General features: G+C 40.6%; 1 protein-coding gene across 2 annotated transcripts in view; it reads left to right on the top strand.

Annotated features, from left to right (window-relative positions):
• Window positions 1-15,950: 15,950 nt before the first annotated feature.
• The window catches only part of LOC127353458 (guanine nucleotide-binding protein G(o) subunit alpha), a 109,849-nt gene continuing 104,932 nt past the window's right edge, over window positions 15,951-20,867 (top strand). The window contains exons 1-2 of one of the 2 annotated variants that reach the window (XM_051382717.1): window positions 15,951-16,748; window positions 17,536-17,578. In XM_051382717.1, coding sequence (XP_051238677.1) covers window positions 16,631-16,748; window positions 17,536-17,578 — 161 coding nt within the window. In that variant the 5' untranslated portion in view covers window positions 15,951-16,630. The remainder of the gene's footprint in view (window positions 16,749-17,535; window positions 17,579-20,867) is intronic. The other variant, XM_051382718.1, reaches the window with a different exon arrangement.

Genomic DNA, 20,867 nt, shown 5'->3' with positions numbered 1-20,867 from the left:
ATCGCGCTCCATGAAGCATCACGCTGGAGTTTAACCCCTCCCTGCAAACCCCCTGACTGCACCAGACACACACAAAACACACATATATACACAAACATGCCAGGTCAGGTCACACCATGGCACACACTCATACACCCATCGCCAAACTCGTGAATTCGAATACATACAGTCAGGTGTTTTCATGCACATACCGAGATGAATGTAAAGAAGTTCTCGCAATTGTCCTGTCACACAAGCTCCTACTTTTGTCTTTCTCCCTCAAATACCGTCCAGGGGTCCTCAGAGATCACTTAAGCAGCAGCTGCAGGCAGATGCACAGCCAGACTACAACAGAACAAGGCGTCTTTTATTCATAACTACTAGCAGCGCCAAGCTGAAGCACTTCAACTGCTGGCGCCACAGCCTCACAACACAGAGCAGGGACAAGGTTCTGAACCGAAGACAAAAAAAGGAAAAAGAAGAAACATCCCTGCATATTTAATCGCTTAAAAAAAGCAGAGAGGACTGGATGGAAAGACAAAGAGAAACAAAGAGTCACTGGAAGATCCTGCGTCTTTAGTGATGTGTAAAAGTCAAGGAGCAGATATGAGAAGGAGATGGAAGAAGATGAAAAATGTTGCTGAAATGAACAATTGTGGGTGTGTTTAGCAGTCACTTTTAAAGACATAGAATACTGAGAGGAGAAAGAGTGAAAAATACATGGTGATGAAGTGCACATGAAGGTCATACGTATGAAATCACAACTTCTCTGAGAGAGACAGAAAACCCTTTGAAATGCCTTCCCTAAAACATTTGCAGCTTGAAGTGGCTCTCAGAGTGTTTTGGCAGTTGTCGCCTTATTGGGTTTTAGTTTTATTTTCCAACAAAGTGGCCTCTGTGGCACGTCAGCTATCTCTCTGTTCTGACGGGAATGGGTTTTTTTTTCCTTCTTAATTTTAAACAGCTGTGAAAATGGACTACAAGGAACACAATTGAAAGATATGAGCTATGAATGTTCTTGGAAAAAAGTCAGGTTTAGTGGTAATGTTGGCACTGACGACGTGACTGAGGCGTCAGGTGGAACTCTTCTGCATTTTTCATGCAAAATGTCTTTTTATAGCCGTACTCGAGACACAGCTAGCTGCCAGTGTAATGGAGTTACTGACGTCAAACGAGACTGGGACACGGAATCAGTGATGTTTCATATTTCCTTACAAAATATTGAGATCCTAAAGGCCACACCATCTGAATTTCCACACTTTGACACTGAGCTATATCATTCCAGTGTACAGTAAATTTTACTGTGTGGAGTTTTACAAACACGGATTTTACTTGTTATCATTCTAAAATATTGTATTTGTCAAATGAGTGCTCTATCAAGAAACATGAAAGGTTTTCATGAATGTAAAACACACTATAAAAGGTGAGGGAGTATGTCTGTATTCAGACCTTTTACAAAGATCTTATACTTTTAAAAGTACTGTAGCAATACTACAGTATAAAATATACTTAAAGTACCAAGTTAATTGATTAATGCACTCATGGCCAAATTCACAATCATATATGTTATATGTTATATCACTCGATTATAATTATTGAGGCATTAATGTGTTCATCACATTCATGTTGCAGCTGGTAAAGGTGGGGCTTATTTTAATCACTTTATATCTGCTGGGTAGCTTAACCTAAAATAATACCATCATACCACAATTTATTAATTGATTTATATTATTCTATTAATAACAAAATCTGCAAAGTAACTAGTAACTAAAGCTGTCAAATAAATGCAGTGGAGTAATAAGTACAATCTTTACCTCCAAAATGTTGTGGACTAAACTGCAAGAAATGACAATACTCAAGTAAAGTACAAGTACCTCAACATTTTACTTACGTACAGTACAACTGAGTACAGTATATAAAAGAACATAGGCATACAATACAATTTGAGAAGAGGCCTCAAATACAGTGAGCTAGTAGTCCAACAGTAGTCACTGGAGTCCAGCATACACCGGGTACTAAACCACAGCAGCAGCAACATTTCAAGGCAAATTAAATAGTATGATATGTATGAACATATAAATACACAACGGCATATTACTTTGTTACACTCCCACCACTGCTAACCACACTGACTGTGGAGCAAGGGATTCAGTAATAAATAAAATAGTGTGTATAGGTGTGGACATCTACTGTAGCAAGACACAGCCAACCATGACACCCGGAAAACATCGTCCTCTCCCCACTGACAAAACAAAGCCTGAAATAATCACACTGATAAACTGAGAAGAAGAATTGCTGACTCATCGCTTTCCTGAAGGAGCGTGATGACAAGAAAATAAAAACTTTTCACCAACCTACAAAACCTTCAAAGGACATAACAAATATTAGATAATCTTCCTTCACACTTGGCTGTTTATATTCCTTTAATAACCAACCAACACAGACAACCTGGCGAGTCATTCTGTCTGTATGTGGTCAATAAGGAGGGTGCAGCCTGATTCTGCTGCCGAGCTGTGAGTACGTACATGAACCGAAACTAGGACGCAATTATTAGTATGCACTATGATCATCGGTTGGCTCAGGGGCTCAGTGGTTAACACTTCTGCATTCGAATCCACCAGTTGGGCTCTTTCTGGGAGGAGTTCACTTGTTCTCGTGTCTTTGTGGGTTTCGTGCGCGTGCTCTGGTTTCTCTCCCAGTCTAAGGTGAATTGTAAACTCAAAACGACCCATAAGTGTGAATGTGTTTCTCTGTCTATGCGTGTGTGTACGGCCTAGACCCGGTCTATTTGAAAAGTGTCCTGAGATTACTTTGTTACAATTTGGTGCTATACAAATTTAACTGATTAAAAAAAAAAAACACCCACAGTATCCTGAGCAAGAAAAACTGTTTTAAAAAGTAAAGGATGGAATATATTTACATTATGCCAACCATTATGCAATATTAATTGCATTTGTTTGAACTTGAGCTATACAGTTAAACATGATTATCGCCCACAATATATCTTAAACTCTTCTCTCCCTAAGGGAAGACACACACACACGCACACACAGTCATCTCCCATTGACTGTCTGCTGTTTGCGTGGATTAATAGGGATTACACTTCACAGAGACATGCTTCAGTGCCTGTTGGGGGTTTGTGTATGTATGTGTGTTTTCTATTTAGTGTTACTGTGAGTTGCAGCCTTTAGCTGTCGCTGTCTCGCAGCTTGTATATGACTGCAGGCTGCTTGTGTTTATATTCGGCAGTCTGCGTCATGTTTATAGGTTGGTAGTGAGGGGTCTGCAGATGACAGGGATGTCCTAAAGAAAGGCTGGAGTACCTACAAGGCTCAGCTCTGTCTCTGCAGTTATTGGTAGTTACCGTATTTGGAGAACATCTGCTGTTAGCTTTGTTTTGGATATCTGGCTCTAACATATTACCCTTCAACTTATTTAGAAGCATGAAAATTATTTCAGAGAACAGTATCGAGATATTAAGTAATGATGTGTGTGTGTGTGTGTGTGTGTGTGAAGAAGATACGGTGTGTGTGTGTGTGTGTGTGTGTGTGTGTGTGTGTGTGTGTGTGTGTGTGTGTGTGTGTGTGTGCATGTTTACTTGTGTGTTAAAGTCTACTGACATCTCCACTTGAGTTTTACTTTTAATGCAAGTCGCTGCAAAGATGTCTTCAAGATCAAGATTCAATATATGGGATTAAAACCACAGTAGACTCATTAGTACATTTCTGCTTGCAGAACATACTAACACACACTTTGATCCAGGTATTACTGTAGGTTTCACTGAGCTCGCTGGAGGTAAAAGGACATTTAAGCCATCTTGGCCGATACTGCCGTAAAATCTGTAGACAGGTTCAGAAGCTTTGAGTAATAAATGTTTACACTGGGGCTCTGGCTTTTGTCAACAACTTTTTATGGGATTTTATGGTTTTAATGTCTTAGCTGAAATAACTGCCAGAAATGTAGGAGAACTTTTAGTTTGGTCAGTGGCTGCAGATTTCCTCTCATACGTACTGTTTGCTTGTGGCTTATAGCATAGGACATGAGAGAAATGGTCAGACGCGGTCAGTTAACTTGTTGTAGCGACCCACAGTCTTACATGTATAAATAAACTGGCATGCAGCTAGTCTGTTTAGCCACCGAGTCACCCTGCAGGGCTGTAGCTCCGTGTGCAGAGCTATTCTCGACACACGTGTGCCGGCTTTGATTCACACGGTTTGACTTGGTGCGTCAGTCCAGCACGGCAGGAGTTAACGTCTCCGTTACAACGGGGCTACATGCTTGAAGGTGTGAGGATTGATGAGTAGGATTTGTCAGTTACTGTTTGCTCCTCCGCCCTGGCTCAACGAGCGAGAGAAGGAGAGCAGCGGTGGTTGAGAACAAAGCAATCAGAGAATGAAAAACGTTATTTTCAGATTTTTTAATGCCACTTTAATGGAAGGACACACCTCCGCACAACCCTGCAGGATGGTGCCACATTGCTTCATTTAGTCTGAATGTAGCCTCTGTCTTTAAGAATATTTCAGCTTTCTTTCAGGGAAACTTTTATAGGACATTCATCCATGGTAGGCCTTTCTGCACTTTGTCATGTTCAAACAGTAGAAAGCCATTTTTATTGCAGTTATTTTCCAGCATCATGTCCTAACAACATCTATGCATCCAAATATACACTCTGCTCTGTTTTAAACTAACTTGAGGCTGCAGTCAACACTGATTATTATGGAAATGTAGTTTCATTGTGTACACAGTGTTCTTCTTGTCAGTACAAACTCTTTCAAATTTTATTGAGATCAGTCCTCTCTTTTAGAGCAGCAGAGCTTTTCCATCATTACGTACCCTGAGAGTGTTTTTCTGTTTTTGACTCCATCATTTCCCCCCAGCTATTCCCTGAAGGGTAAAGTGCTGTGCTTCGTCAGTCAAGGGCTCGTCATCTCTCTCTAACCTGGATCGGGTACAGAGACAGGCTGTGCTCCCTGGTAATCTTCTGCTGGAAGATGATGATGGTCTTTTGTCCTGTTTTAGGGCAAAAAGCTTTTTTGTGACACAGGAATGTCACACAGTTGGAATTTTTCTCAGAACTTCTGTGCAGTAATGTGACACTTTATGGTCTTTACTGTAGTTTTCCCTTTCTATTTATTCTCTCTGAATGTTGCTTTCCGTGTCCTTGTTTACTACTTTCATCTTTATAGTCTATTTGCTTGTGTTGTCTTCATTTAAAATGTTCAAACCAATTAGCAATTAGTGTAAACAGGAAGAATATAATGTTAAAATGAGAGAAGATTGTTAAATTATTTGATGCAGTTTTAAACATAGGCTAAATATCAAAATCCAATTATATGATTTTCTGGGAAATGCCACTTTCAAATATGTATTGTTGGATTTTAACACTAGACATATACCATAGTAGTTTTCTTGCTAGATATTTAGATTTATTTCAACATTACATTTTAAAAATTGACTTCATCCAAACACAAACAATACAAAGAGTGATAGTAAACGCTAATATGCGATGTGGGCAGCAGCCTAGACCACACATACAAATGAAGTTTTTCTCCATCTGGACAAGCTATGAGCACTTTAATCCTGTGCTGATTGAAGAACAGCACATCATGATGGCATTTTCACATACAGAACTTAAGTTAAGTTATATTATCTTTCATTAATCCCCATAGGGAAATTCATTCTCTGCCTTTGACTCATGCTAAGCATTAGGCCCCCTGTGAGGATTTGAACTGAGGACCTGCTGTGAGGTGACAGTGCTAACCACTCAGCCACCTTACTAATGAAAGCATTTGGTAGCAATAAAGTCTAGAAATATAACATACCATCGAAGTTTAAGATTATAAGTTCAAGGTTGGTCACTTGAGAATTTTTTTTTTTTACTAAAAAATTAATTCACATCAGAATATTTGTTAATAACTTAATATGTATGTATGTGTGCTATAATTGAAGAAAAATGTATACACTCAGTCTGTTTAATGTGAAATTGCTGCTCTGAGGCACTTCATCAGTAACATGGAAATATGTCTCACTGCTTTTTCACCAAATGTTATCACACAGGGGTGTTTGTTTTGACAGGCAGCAGCGGTTGACACAAAGTAAACAACAATTCCCACATCCACACATCATATATCCCACACACACAAAAGGATTAACTACATCAAATTACAGAAAATAATCATTAAAGGCTGCAGAAGAAATATATATTACATAATCAATATTGTTGTATTTCTTATGTAAGTCCAACCAAAACCAAAATACAGTCATCATAACTAAGACATCACAACTTAGACTTAGACAGACTTTATTGGTCATTTAGATTTGCATCAAACTGAAATTTCGTTACAATGGCACATAGCACAACAGGAATAAAGGAGAGGCAGTATGTACAGTCAAAAAAATAGATATCCAAATATCAAACTTTTTTATATATATAAAAAAAACCTGTAGATAATATATATTGCACAATTTTAGTTGCCTATGTAAAATAACTTTTGTATATAATACAAATAAGAAAAATACAATAAATATATATTTTGTATAAAAGACTGATGAAAATCACGCAATATAATGCTGGCCCAAGCTGGAGATGTTGGCCACAGTCACGGTGAGCCAAAACCCAAAAAAAACTTAATAAAAAAAAAAAAAAAAAAAAAAAAAATAAATAAAAATAATAATAAAATAAATAAAAACTTTTTCCTTTTTTTTCTTTTCCCTTCCTTCCCCGAGAAGGGGGGGTTTTTTTTTTTTTTTTTTGACCCCCCACCAAGCCCCCCCCCCCGTTTTTTGGGGGTTTTTTTTTTTTTTTTTTTTTTTTTACTTTTTTTTTTTTTTTTTTTTAAAAAAAAATTTTTTTGGGGGAGGGGGGGTGTTTTTTTTCCCCCCCCCCCCCCCCTTTTTTCCCTTTTTTTCCCCCTGCTGGAGATGTTGGCCACAGTCACGGTGAGAAGAACGCCCCAACACCCAACCTTTGTTCATCGGGAACTGCACTTCAGTGGTTACTTTCACAGTTCCTCAATGTCTAAACACAAATTATGTCATTTAATTTCACAGCTCACCAGAAGTTCCTCAGAAGTTATCGAGCTGTAACCCTAATGCCTCTAATCAGGTACCTACTGTTGTAGTTTTTTTTACAGTGTAGCTTACCTTAGCTGACCTTTAAGTCTGTCTGCAGTCATACTAACACCTCTGTGAGGCTGCACAGCAGAGCTTTGAACTACAACAACGCCAACAACAGCATGCTGACATGCTCACAGTGACAATGCTAACATGCTTATATCAAAGGTATAACAGGTAACATTTTGCATTTAAATATCTAAAAGCGATGAGACGATTACATGTTTTGCATTACATTTTCAACAATGTTCAAACCCAGAGAAATCCAGAATTTTATTCGAGGTAACGGTGTGTTTCATTTGGTCACCTGTCAGTGGCGCCACATCCTCTTTTACCTTCTCTAGTTGCTATAACTTCCGGGGGAAACACAGATATGTCAGAGTGTGAGAAAGGAAGTTAGTCAGCAGTTGTGAACAATAAGTCACACTACCTTGTCTGTGTAGATGATTTCTGTCTGAGTCACATCAGATAGATTCAGATTCAGCAATGGTGGTTGTTTAACAGTGAAGACAACAACTCCCATGATCCCTCAATACTTACCAACGTCAAACTATGTTGTTTATTATTGTTTTGTTATGAGAGACCCCTAGAAGCATAAACTGCATAAATGCAAAATATTTACCATTTTAGTTTCAACACAAAGCACAGCTGACAATGACAATGTGATTAGTTTTGCAGATATTTGGTGATTCGACATTGGACTCAGCCTTGGTACATGGGGCGCCAGCTCTACCAGGTGAGCCATCTGCACCCGACAAAGGAACTGTCAGAGGATCAGCACCTGAGGGGGACATGAATGTCATAATAATCCATCTTATAGTTGTTGAGATTTTTCTATCAAAACCACATGCCAACCTTATGGTTGCACTAGAGGGGTCAATGGGTGACTAAAATCACTAGGAGTCATCATCTGAGCACAATGAACGTATGCACCAAATTTCACCCTAATCCATCCATTTTAAATGAAAACACATTTCTTATTTTCAGGTGATTGTTCACTAATGTAAACATGCCTATATTATATTATTCTTATTATTGATAAATGTAATTTTTGGTAATAGATTCTCCTAAATGTTACACACTGGACTTTTAACTTCTATTGAGCGTGCTATATGTATTTCTTAATAACCCCCTTTTCAGTGACTCTCTGCTGCCTTTCTCTACTGTGACTGTCTGGCCTTCATGATAAAATGGTAGAGCTCTCTGTGAAACGAGATATCATCTTTTATTGCAGATATTTTAGTCACAATGAATACATTTATTATTTATTTTACTTTTAATACAAATGCTCTGTCTTGCAACAGGGAACAGGCCTCACTGACATCATTTCATTGATTTTATTGTGGTTTACAAATACTGAATATAGCTTGGAAATTAAATGATAATCCTTGTGCCGGTTATCACTTTAACTATGAAGACTTGTTTTATTTTTTTTTATGTAGGAGCATTAAATAAAAATTTGCCCCCACTGCTACAGCAACATACAACACACTCCCACAAACGCACACACAACAACCAGATGTATGGCCAGTGGATTAGGGTTTCTTCAATCAAATCACCTTAAAGCATGTCACACTCCTCAAAACCCACCCTTTACAGTTAATCCTTTTTTATTGATCTCCCTGTTTGTTTTCTCATCTGTCTTCTCTCTTTTAATGTATCTTCTCTCTTGTTTTCTCTTCCTTATGTTTGTATTTACATGCTCCCTATGTTTCTTTGATTGGGTATGGTTATACCCATATATATATATATATATATATATATTTGTTGTTTGTAAAGCACTTTGGACCTCTGTGTTAAAAGGTGTTAGATAAATAAAGCTTTACTTACTCACTTACACTATGGATTCTGAACCTTTCATGTAATGATTTTTGAATATTTCTTAGGCTAAGTTGTTAGGCACATATACATTGCTCACATTTGTAGCTGAATAGGCTATCCATTTAGCTCATAGAGTACTGCAGCAGTGACCAACAAATACATACACATTGGAAATATGGTGTGTATAGGTGAAGTGATCCATGCCATTTTCATGTCTGTATAGTAAATATGAAGAAAGAGATGGTTAATAAAAAAAACTAGCCTATATATATATATATATGATATATATATATATATAGATATATATGTCTGTACCCTAAAATCTGAGATTCAAACATACCCTGGGCAAGCTACATTTGGTATGTAAAAAAAGTAAAAAAGCCAGTTGCTGCTAACAAATGCCACTGGCAGAGAAAGGACTTTTCAGTATCCCTCCAGTGTTTGCTCTAATGCTAGCCATCTTGCAGTGCACTGCTCTGTCACCCTTCAACCTAGCACAAGCAGCAGTGGTGGGCGGGGCATTCATGAATGCAGAATTTCCTAATGAGGGAGAGAGAGACTTTTATTTTACTTTTATGTTGGAAAACTGTGTTAAACAAAATATGAATCATACTTTTACATACTTTCAAGCATATCTGCAAATCATTGCAGCCGATAGGTTAAACAAAGTATGTTTGCTCTCCAACGAAGCAGCATACAACTAAATCCCGCTCAAACATGATTGGTCAATGCTTGGACTACAAACAGAATACTTTGGACAGAGCCTAGCCATTTTTTTTGGGCCAATTTTTCTTTCTTTATGCTAAACCAAGCTAACAAGCTGCTGGATGTCACTTCATATGTATCCTACAGAAATGAGAATCTTCTTCTTCTTATCTATCTCTCAGCAACACGTTGAACTACATAAAACGATATGCTGGAAACATATTTCTGTCTTTCACAGTATTCTAGGTCAATTAATTGTGGTGGCTGTGTTTGTTGTGATGATCTTCTGATCTTTTCACTTGGCCCCAGACATAATGAGGTCAGAGGTCAGGCTCAGCAACAGAAAAACATCCCTGGAGATGGTAGAGATTCAGTGTAGAACAGATGTTTGAACCCAGGCCATATGGACAAAGAACATATTGGAAATCCTCATCTAAACAGGATTTTCATCCACTATACCTTTTTGTAAATAAACCTAACATTACAACCATGTAATAAAATGAGATTTTGTTTCAATATCATGTTCTCTTGATTGTTTTCCTGATTGTTTCTGTCTGTCTCAGTGCGGTTCTCTCTGCTTTTTGGAATCAATATAACATTGCTTTATATTGTGGGAAATTTTTCAATACATTTAACTTGGTTTCTCCTCCTCTTTACTGTCTCTACTTTTAGTTTATTTACTCAGTACTGCAGTCAGTGGATAAGATGTCATCATTAAGAGCATTAGGATGTCCTGCCTCCACACTGCTCCATATCAGTTCCCCCCTTTGCACTCACCACTTTTTTAGGGCTGTCTTCTCTCCCGCACATCACTCTGCCCTTATTTGATCCAGCTCTTTCCATCTTTAACCATGCTTCTTTGAAAGCCGCAGACTGAGAAGCAGTGGCGTGCACAGACTTTTTGATGGGCAGGGGCGGAAAGAAAAAAAAGGGCACATATAGCACGTCCTCACCACTGTAGAGGGCACTTTAGAGACGTTTTATATGTTATACAAATGGCACATTATATAGCCTTAAAACAGACTAACTAGACAGACTACTCAGGTTAGTTTGCTGTTAGGATCAGCATCCACGAGAACTGTGTGGATTTCAATGTTGGACTGTGAAGAACACACAGCGACATGGATGTATGAAGGAAATAAATCCCTAGGGGGTCTGAGGGTCTTCCCTTAACACCATATTAGCACCAGATAATCCAAACTGGTTCTGTGAGATATAGTTCTGGCTCAATATAGATCAACAAAGGGCCCAACATAAAAGTCATTGCAACAGTAATGTGTCATAGAGAATCCGACAGTGTGCATTCCTGAATGCTGTGTTTTCAACAGCAACAAAAGAAATTGAATTAAAATAAAACAATATCAAAGCTTAAGCCACAGCTGTTGAAAAGGTGTGAGACACATTTACTGCTCCGTGGAATAAACTGGGCTCATTCATGGCTCTAAAATGAGCTAGCCTAAATGTATCTAGCCTTCACAAAATTCAGGAAATCTGCTTTGCACAGATGACTGCATTATCTCTTTTTATTGCAAAGTGTAACAGCTAATATACAGTAAAGCTACATTCACAGTTTATAATGCTCACCCAGCTCTGTTCTCCTTAGCTGATCATCACACTGGTCTCTCTCTCTCCCTCTCGACTAGCTGCTAGCATTAGCCACTAGCCTACTCAATAGCATAGCCTACTAACAAGACTTTCTGTCCTTAACTTGCAAGCTGAAGTTTAAAAGGCATTTTCAACAACTTTATGTCCGCTTGATGGGTAGATCTATTTTGCATGCAAAAAAGATGAATAATATCCCAAAATAAAAATTCACAATTCAAATGAAATCATTTATTTATACGCAAATCCTACCAAACTGACTGACATGGGACACGTCACATGTTCAGTTGCCCACACACAGAGGACAGGCACCGGCGCCCACCTCCCTCACTTAAAGTTTATCGCTTTAAAGGACAAATGTGAGCGACTTAGTGGCATATAGTGGTGAAGTTACAGATTACAAACTCCACTCTCACCCTCCTGTTACAAGCATGTAGGAGGTGTCTGTGAAACTCACAAAAATTGCGAAAGGCCCTATTTAAAGCCAGTTTTCAGTTTGTCCCTTCTGGGCTACTGTAGAAACATGGTGGTTCAACATGGCAGACTCCGTAGAAAGAGGATCCAAGTCCTCTGTCGATAAAAAAGGCTCATTCTAAAGTAACAAAAACACAACGATTCTTATTTTACACTAATGGAAACATACCTGTGAATATTATATTCCAGTTCTGCCAACAGATCATCTTAATTGTAACACACTGGGCCTTTAACTATGCATATGAGGTAGATAACAGTATATCCATGGTGTCTGGTCAGAGAGGAAAAGGGGAAAAGGGAAGAGAAAGTGAAAAGACAAAGTTAGGTTAGTTTCCATATCGGTGAATTGGTCTACACATTCACAGAGCCAATATGTATTTAATTCCCTTAGTTACTGTTGCTGCTCCTGTCGACTGAATGGATCCTACACTTTTGCATTATTACACTTAACCATTATTGACATGGTTTGTAATTCTTCTTTATTTCTCTATCAAGATTAACGTATGTTAAGTAAAGGAAAAAGGGGTTAAACAGAGCAGAACATTATCAAACTGACTGCTGCCAGTGTAGATTTCTCCTTGAATGAATTGCAGATTACGCTTTTACTTTCTTCGGTTTTGTGTTCTCAGTGGATCCCACCACGAGTCTGAGGCAACAGCATAGTTCTTCAACTCAGCTAGAAGACTTGCATCACATCACTAGTGTGTGTGTGTGTGTGTGTGTGTGTGTGTGTGTGTGTGTGTGTGTGTGTGTGTGTGTGTGCTGCTTGTGTAACAGTTACCACAGCCTGTGTTTGTTAACAGACTGACCAGATGTGACAAAGGAAGGAAAGGGAGAAGGAAGATTCTGCAACTTCAACAACGCTTCTCTAATATCAGTGAATATGGCGCTTGCTACACACTGCAGATAAAAGCCACTCACAGAATTCCATGTATATCTTATAGATATGGGATGAGTCCTAAATAGCTCATGACCGAGCTCCCAAATGCTCCTTTGGTGATCCCCTGACCTTTCCTCTAGCGCCACCATGAGGTTGACATTTGTGGTTTAGAGTAAAATACATTGAAAACGATTGGTTAGATTGCTATGAAAATTGCTACATATATTCAAGGCCCTTTTTGGATCAAATCTGAAGACTTTGGTGGTTGTCTAATTTTGCCTCTAGCACCACTGTGAGGCTAATATTTTTACTTAAAAACTCTTGACCACTCTGGATGTAATTGTCTTGAAATATGGTGCAGCTATTCAGGGTCCCCAAAGGAGCAATCATCATTGTTTCGATCCCCAGATTACCCAGAAGTGCCGTCATCGGGTCCAAATTTCACTATCTAGATTTTTGACCCAAATACATTCAAAACGAATGGCATTCCTACCAGCCATTACAGTGGAGGTCAACTGGTGTAGTCTGAGAAGCAAGAGGTACTGTAAACAAGGGTCTTAATTTGGATGACTCTAAATGTGCAGAATGTTGCATATCACTTACAGAGATAAGACAATAACACCCACACTGCCACTTACATGTTAATGAACTTTACAAAAAGGTGCTTTTCCTCCAACGTGCTGGGGTCGACACAAATGGCATAGGATTTATACAATGACATTTTTGTATGTATGTGTGTATGTTTTTTTCCATTAAAGATCCCCTCCAGACACGTATTAAGACATATATAGGAAGTCTGGAACAATAATGTGTCTGATATGTTTTCCCCCCCCAAAAAAGCACTTCCACATTAAAACCTTTAAAAAGGCACCTACTCCTTCTTCCTCTTTAAAAAATCCTTTGTTTGTTTTTTTGAAGTTGTTCTGCTGGACACAAGATGTCTCCTACTTCACTGTTCATTCTCAGTGTCTGTGCAATGGTGGCTTCAAGTTTCTACACGTGTATAAGTTGCATGGAGGACTGGGACTGGCATGATGTCACAAAATCATGCACGTAGGCTCCGCCCCTTAAAACCAGATTTTCTATGAGCACAGAGAAACTTTCCACTTTCACCGGATGAATGAGAAAACATCCTTCTAGTGTCAAACCCTGCACAGCATTTTGCACAGTGAAACTCAAGCATCCAACTGTCTGGGAAGAAAAACATATCCTTGGGTGGAGGGTGACTTTAAGGTCTATCTTTGTTGCGACATAATCTTCCTTCAAAACACACCAGGATGTGGCTACTGTACCAGTTAGCAACTGCTGCTCGACTTCCTGCACTTTGGCTCACTGCTGTTTCGTGCTGGGCAGGGCAGCTTGTGTGAGTGTTTTTGCAGGAAACAGCTGCCTGGGGTTTCATATGTGTAGGCAGATGAGAGCCCTGACATTCCAACTTAGAGTCTGTGTGCAGGCCACAAAGCCAAAGCAATGAACTGAGAGCAGCTAAAAGGTGCATGGACCTACAGAGTGGGGTGCACAACAACAACTTATTTTTCGGCTAAATGTGTGAAAAGTGTTGCCTTCTTACTCAACCATGGCGTCTTTATTTGTATTGAATTAAGAGTAACCCTTGCTAAGACCAGATCAGGGTTTTCACATAATGTCAGCAACCTACAGAAAGTCAAACTGAGTGGGGCTGCAGGTTTTTGTGTTATTTGAACAGACATTTCTAATATTAATTAATACGAGAGAATCAACAGTATCAATTTAATTCAAATAATATGTAAATCATGTTTGAAGAAGTTGATTTAAACACATTTGTGAACATGACAGATCTCATTTGGGGAGACTTCGGTACATTCTGTGAATAAATCAGCAAACTTCCGTGAGTTTGCTGATAAAAACAAAAGGAATAATACATTCATTCCTCTTCTTTTAGCTTTTAAATGATTAGCTAAATATTAACTGACCACACCGTGTCAACAGATTGAGCTGAATAATAACCAAGATCTAAATGGATCTGTAAGCCTATAACAGAGGCACTGGAGCGCTTCACAGAGTGGAAAAATGCACTTTGGACGGCAGATTTTCTCTTTGCTGATGCCACAGATGTAAAAATTGAGCTGATGCTGATGGACGAGAAACCTCCAAGTTTCACTGCAAATGTCAGTCGGGTGCCAGATATTGCCAACAAGCATTAGCCATTACTGTAGCCATCAAGTGATTTGTTCCCTACGATCCATGAAATCCAATACATTTGTCATGTTGTTTTTGCATTATGAATTCTGGCTAAGACTGCTATTTTCTGAGGCCTTACAAACAAAACAGCAATCAACATACATTGGCTATTATCAGATAAAAACAACCAAGCCATACTGTATGTGTCAGTTGGTGGGAGACTCAATAGATACATATTTGAAGATAATTTAATTTGAGACTCACAGGGCTGATTGTTTGCGACTACATCAGCATATATTTCACAAAATCAATAAACCCTTTGTGGTATGTATGTATGTAATAATATTATTTTATTATACATATATGTGTCAGTTAGTTGGTGTTGATGATCATGGACACCTTATTACTGTGCAAACCACACTATCATTGGAATGAAAGGGTGATTGGTGCCAAATTTGAGGTGATACGTTCACTCTTTCATGAAACTGGCTGCACTTTTACAGTTTGAGGCTTTGAACATTTTCAGAAAGAAAGTCATTCTATTTTCTGCCATAACCAAACCGAGTATTTCACATCATATGTCCTGAACCAAACAGGAGGACACACAATAGGTGATGTCTCCCCCTATGTTGGGATGTTGAGTGATCCTAATGATACCATGTAACATCATAAACTGTTCAGGTGAATAGTTAATGGGGACTTCAGTGACCATTGTGAGAAGGAAATCGCAGTATCTGAGGAGAACAGTCAGACTTTATACGATCTCTGTTTCACGTCTGTTGCACGTTGTCTGTTGTCCAAGCAGGTTCCCAACCCCGGGGGGGGGGCCCTGCCAGGGGTTGCTAAAGCTTCCCGGGGGGTTGCGGGGCCTTCTTGATTTTAAGGGGTGTCCGAAAACTTAAACCAATATACACAGTGGGCTCACTCTTTCAAACCTGTTCCTTTTACAAGAACTACTTCCTGCAGTTACTGTAAAGTTATTTGGCTTCATTGTACAGTTTGAATATAGTGAGTCAGGGGTCGTCAGTTGATGATAGAAAGGGGGTCCCTTAAGGAAAAGGCTTGGGAACCAGAGCTGTTAACCCTTCTGTACTTTAACCCTGACGACTCCAGCTGAAGGAGCCTGTGAAGGTGTGTGCCAGTGTGCACCACCAGGCCGCGCCACTGGGAGTATGGGTGCTCTCTCTCTCTCTCTCTCTCTCTTCCCTCGCAGCTCTGACGTCACCGAACTGCAATTGAACGAATGAAACTAACGAACGACCGAGTCCCTACCGGAGCTACCGGGAGGCAGTAGCGTTACAGAGCGAGTCCCCGCCGCCCGGAGGAGCCAAACGGAGGAAGGTCCGCTGTGAGCCGCCGTGAGAACGTCGTGCTGGAATCAAACGATGCGAGCGCTGCTCCCCGCCGCCCAGTAACACACACTACCGACCGCCGGAGAGGAAGAGAACCGTTACCGTGATTTCACAGACGGAGGACGGACGGACCACCACCGAGAACCACGCTTGAGAAGCGAACTACAGCGGTGGCTACATCGTGCTGGGGTTGGGCTTTTTTTTTTCGCGCCGTGGATCAAACCGAGTGGATCCTTTGATTTAAATGCTTTAACGGCGCCGTGTCCCCCGGCTTGAGAGCGAGAGAGAGGGAGCTGCCCAGAGAGAGAAAGAGAGAGACAGAGAGGGATCATAGAGGGATCGAAGGCACAGCACAGAGGAGGAGGAAATTAACCAAGAAAGAGAAAGAAGAAGAAGAAGAAGAAGAAGAGAAGAAAAAAAAAAAAAGGGGGGATTTGCATACCAGCGTTGTTTTCACGCACCCGTTTCATTGAATCCAGTTTTCACTGCCTTTTCTGCCGTGGATCCCGGTATCGGTAACGCTATCAAGCTGTGTTCTCTAACCATGGGATGTACTCTGAGCGCAGAGGAGAGGGCGGCTCTGGACCGGAGCAAAGCCATCGAGAAGAACCTGAAGGAGGACGGGCTCACCGCGGCCAAAGATGTCAAACTGCTGCTGCTCGGTAAGACAATTCCCTCCCGCAGGGCCCGCAGAGCCACGGCGGGGACATGAAACGCTTGGGGAGGGGGTGTAAGGTGTGGTGTGTGGTGGCGGGGGTGGGGGGTTTGTGGAGAGATGATCATCACTGAAGGTAGTGGTGGAAAGAAATAATAAAAAATATTAGAAGCATCAGTAACTAATGACATGAGCATAACTCCAACGTATGGGGGCAGAGAGGCGTTGCTTTGCTTCATCTGGCCCTCTAAACACACCCTGTCTTCTTATTACATCACTTTGAAGCCACCTGGATTTTATCCATTAAAGATATTGGGGAGGGGGGGGACTGACATGAGATGGGTGCCTGGGGGGAAAATGGCAGTATGCAGCAGTGGAGGGCACAGGCAGTGTTGGTTCATTGGTTTTGGGGAGATTGATTGATTGATTCTTAGTGGGAAAGAAAGTAGCCTGTAAGTATTTAATTTATTCCACTGCGAGTTAACAGATGGGGGATGGAAGGACGGAGGGAATAAAAAAATAAAAAGGATGTTGAGAAAGAAAGGGTGCAGCCACTTTCTCCATCTTTTCATCTCCACCCTGCTGCTGCTCTCCGTATTCTCTTAGGTTTTGAAGGGGCTGGTTCTCCCTTTCTTTCTCTCTCTCTCTCCCACCCCCTCCTCTTTCTCACACTCTGTCTCCATCTTGCTCTCACACACCCACACACACACACACACACACACACACACACACACACACACACCCCCACACACATACACCCTGTTTACATTGTCTTCTTGTCTCTTATCCCTCAGGGGCTGGAGAGTCAGGGAAAAGCACCATCGTCAAACAGATGAAGTAAGTCTCTAATAAGCACGGTCTAATAACCCTATAGTGCATATGTGTGTCCCTCTCTCACTCGTTCTTTCTGTCCCTCACACACACACACACACATACAACACACACGCACACGTAGAGTTTGTAGCTGTAGATCGATACCACCTTGATTTTGTGTCATGTTTTTGTCTTGGAAAAAGCCCGACTGTTGACCCTGTGGTACCCCTAATCTAATCCCCAACTGGCCATTGTCAGACATCTGCCTATAAGCATCACTGTGTCAACCCTTGTCAGATGTCTGATGCTGCTCTGTGTGGGTGGAGAGATGTATCAGATTGGGTGTGAGAGAACAAAATAACACAGGTGCAGTGTTTCACTGCTGTGTATGCATGTGTTTCTTTCCAAAAGCGTGCTACACAGACTTATAAACACGTTTCGTGCACATTGACTCCTCACTTTAGTCAGTAATAATAGCAGGAGTGTTTGCTGAAGTGGTTTGAAATTGCTGCTTTTCCTGCATTAGTTAAACGGTTCAGATTCGAGGTGTGGCCATGTCACCAGACCTAGTCAAAAATAAACAGTAATCATGTTAACATCAATTTAAACTGACTTTGTAGTTGTGCTCGCTTATTATTGGTTTTGGTATTAGTAAAGGGCTTTTGGACAGGGGCAGTCTTTCACTGATCTGGCCTATAGGTGGAGAATATGGATGTCTTAAGGTAGGATGAGAAAGCCTCAGATTGACTTTGCTTTCCTCCTCCATGTCAGTGACCTCAGGTGCAGAGGTAATCTCCAGACACACACTCGTACATTTACTGTCCGCTTTAATGCGTCTGAAACTATATAAACTGTAGGTTTTCATTGAAGGCTACAGCAGTACAAAGTGTGTGTGTGTGTGTGTGTGTGTGTGTGTGTGTGTGTGTGTGTGTGTGTGTGTGTGTGTGTGTGTGTGGACCAGTTTTCAAACCAACAGTGGTTCTCAACTCAACGGTTTCAGCTTTCAAATGAGAGGATTTTCTCTGCTAACTGGGTTTTGTATTGTTGGTCGCACTAAACAAGACATTTTAAGATCCTACCCTGTGCTTCAGGAAAATCTAACCGGCACTATTGTGACATTTTATAGACCCACTTATTGAGAAAGCGATCGATTGAGAAAATAATCCATAATGAAAATAGTTGTTAGTTTCACCCACGTAAACACCCTGCGTCCTGTTGGCTGTCAGCGTCTGTCAAGGCCCACACACTAACCAGTGGGCAGTCCAATGAAGATCTGTTCAAATACCACCACTGTACTCCTGCTTCACTCCTGTAGGGATTTAATGTGTATCTGTGGTACTTAGCAGGGAGTTGAGTGGCTTAATTAAAGCTATCTCGTTTTTATTCTCCTATGGTATCATTATAATGTCCTTATAATACTGCTATAGGGACTTATCTGTGGTGCTTAGTGCGGAGTTTCTTGATACTTTAATAGTATTTTTGTATTTACTATATCACTGCTGTAATCCTATAATATATCTACAGGATTTACCGTATTTCTCTTTTTAAGGTCAGCTGCACATCGGATGGTACATCAATAGTATACTCTGCCCCCCTTCCTGTCATTTTATCTGTAATCCTGTGGTGACATATGGTTTTTCCTCAATCTCCTCTGCTGTGTCATTTTACAGACGGCCGAGTGCGTTCTAGCCGATAATAGGCTTTGGTTGTGCTCGTATAGTGACATATCACATGAGACTATGATTCAGTGGATCCAGATGAGCCTGTTTCTCAGCTGTTAATGGTCATTCCAGCAGTACAGCACGTTCTGCACACTGAGTGACCAATGCTCCCAGTGGGTTCATTGAATGGGAGAGTAGGCCATAACCCTCGGAGCAGCTGAATTGATTCAACGCAATGGGCTGTTGTAAATTACACATTTATGTGACTTTGCGTGATGTTAATAGGTGGCAGTGTTAGTCCATATAGGTGTACACCTATGATACTGATGTTGCAGATATTTTGGGTGAACCAAAAGATTAGTACAATACATGCCAAACCAGGCGTTTCTGTTGTCTGATTAGTCTTCTTGCTTATGCAATATGCACGAGTTGATGGAACTGCATCTTGTAGCAACATTGTCTGTTAATTTTTAATTAAAAAAAAAAAATATTTAAGCGCTCTGCATGCTTTTGAGGGGCCTCCTTATCTCTGAGAACAATGTGATACGATATGCCCCAACCTCTTCTTGATAAGGTGTGCTGACCGTGAATGGTTTGTCGTGGCCATGAAACTTTTAATCAACCACACATTGCCACAAGTGCCAGATACTGTAAATGCAGGAGGGCTGTCTGTATGTTGGCAAAACTGCACAAAAACAAAAAAGTCTTCCAAACTGGAATAATTACGCAAGTGGTACCATTTGAAACCAAAACGTGTATTTTTAACAGTATAGTGTTTGACACCTGATATTATAGAGAGGGAAGCTGCTCCTCAAGTGGTGGACAGCTAGGGAAACCTTTGCGTTCTTGTTCAGAGACGCTCTGCTATTTCCGGGACCGCATCAGAGGAGTGGAAAGCCCTTACTGCATTTTCTTTCACAGCGCTTTGAACATCTGGGGCGTGTTCAAGTGACCAATTGTGTGGGTGTGTGTGCTTTCTTCAAAGAGATTGAGAAAGAGAGAGAGAGAGAGAAAGAGAGAGACAGATGAGTGGATTAGATTTAGATTTAGATTTTATGGTTTGTATATTGAGCTGCAGTGTGTGCCGCAGCTGTGCATGTGATCTCAGTGAGTGGAAATAAGGAGTCTATTACCACTCTGTATAAATACAGTGGAAAAATACTGCAACTGTTCCCACCTTAAAGTCTGCTACTCTCTATTCCATCGCTTCTTTAAATGTTGGAAATGTGCTTTGGCTAAATTCATTTACCGGACAGTCCACGTTGTGCCTTCTCAAAGCGTTCCTTTGAAACACGATTATAATTGGTCTCTGAGAGGATGAAATCGCTGAGTGACAATAAGTCATGACAAAGCACTGATAACATCTCTGTGGGGAGCGCAGGTGCACTTTGGTGTGTGTGTGTGTGTGTGTGTGTGTGTGTGTGTGTGTGTGTGTGTGTGTGTGTGTGTGTGTGTGTGTGTGTGTGTGTGTGTGTGTGTGTGTGTGTGTGTGTGAGAGAGACATAGGGCAGACCTCGGGCTGAGAGTGGATTACAGTCGTGTATGGATGAGTGAGTTATCAAGGTGTGAAGCCACAGCACACTCCTGCCTCTGTAAGAGAGGGGGAAGGACTGACGAAGTGAAGAGGAAACTGTATGACTGTGCAGAAAAAG

The sequence above is a fragment of the Dicentrarchus labrax genome, unplaced genomic scaffold (genome assembly GCF_905237075.1).
Source record: "Dicentrarchus labrax unplaced genomic scaffold, dlabrax2021, whole genome shotgun sequence".
Classification (NCBI taxonomy): domain Eukaryota; kingdom Metazoa; phylum Chordata; class Actinopteri; family Moronidae; genus Dicentrarchus; species Dicentrarchus labrax.
Note: the sequence above shows the minus strand (reverse complement) of the source record. Positions and strands in the feature narration are given on the sequence as shown.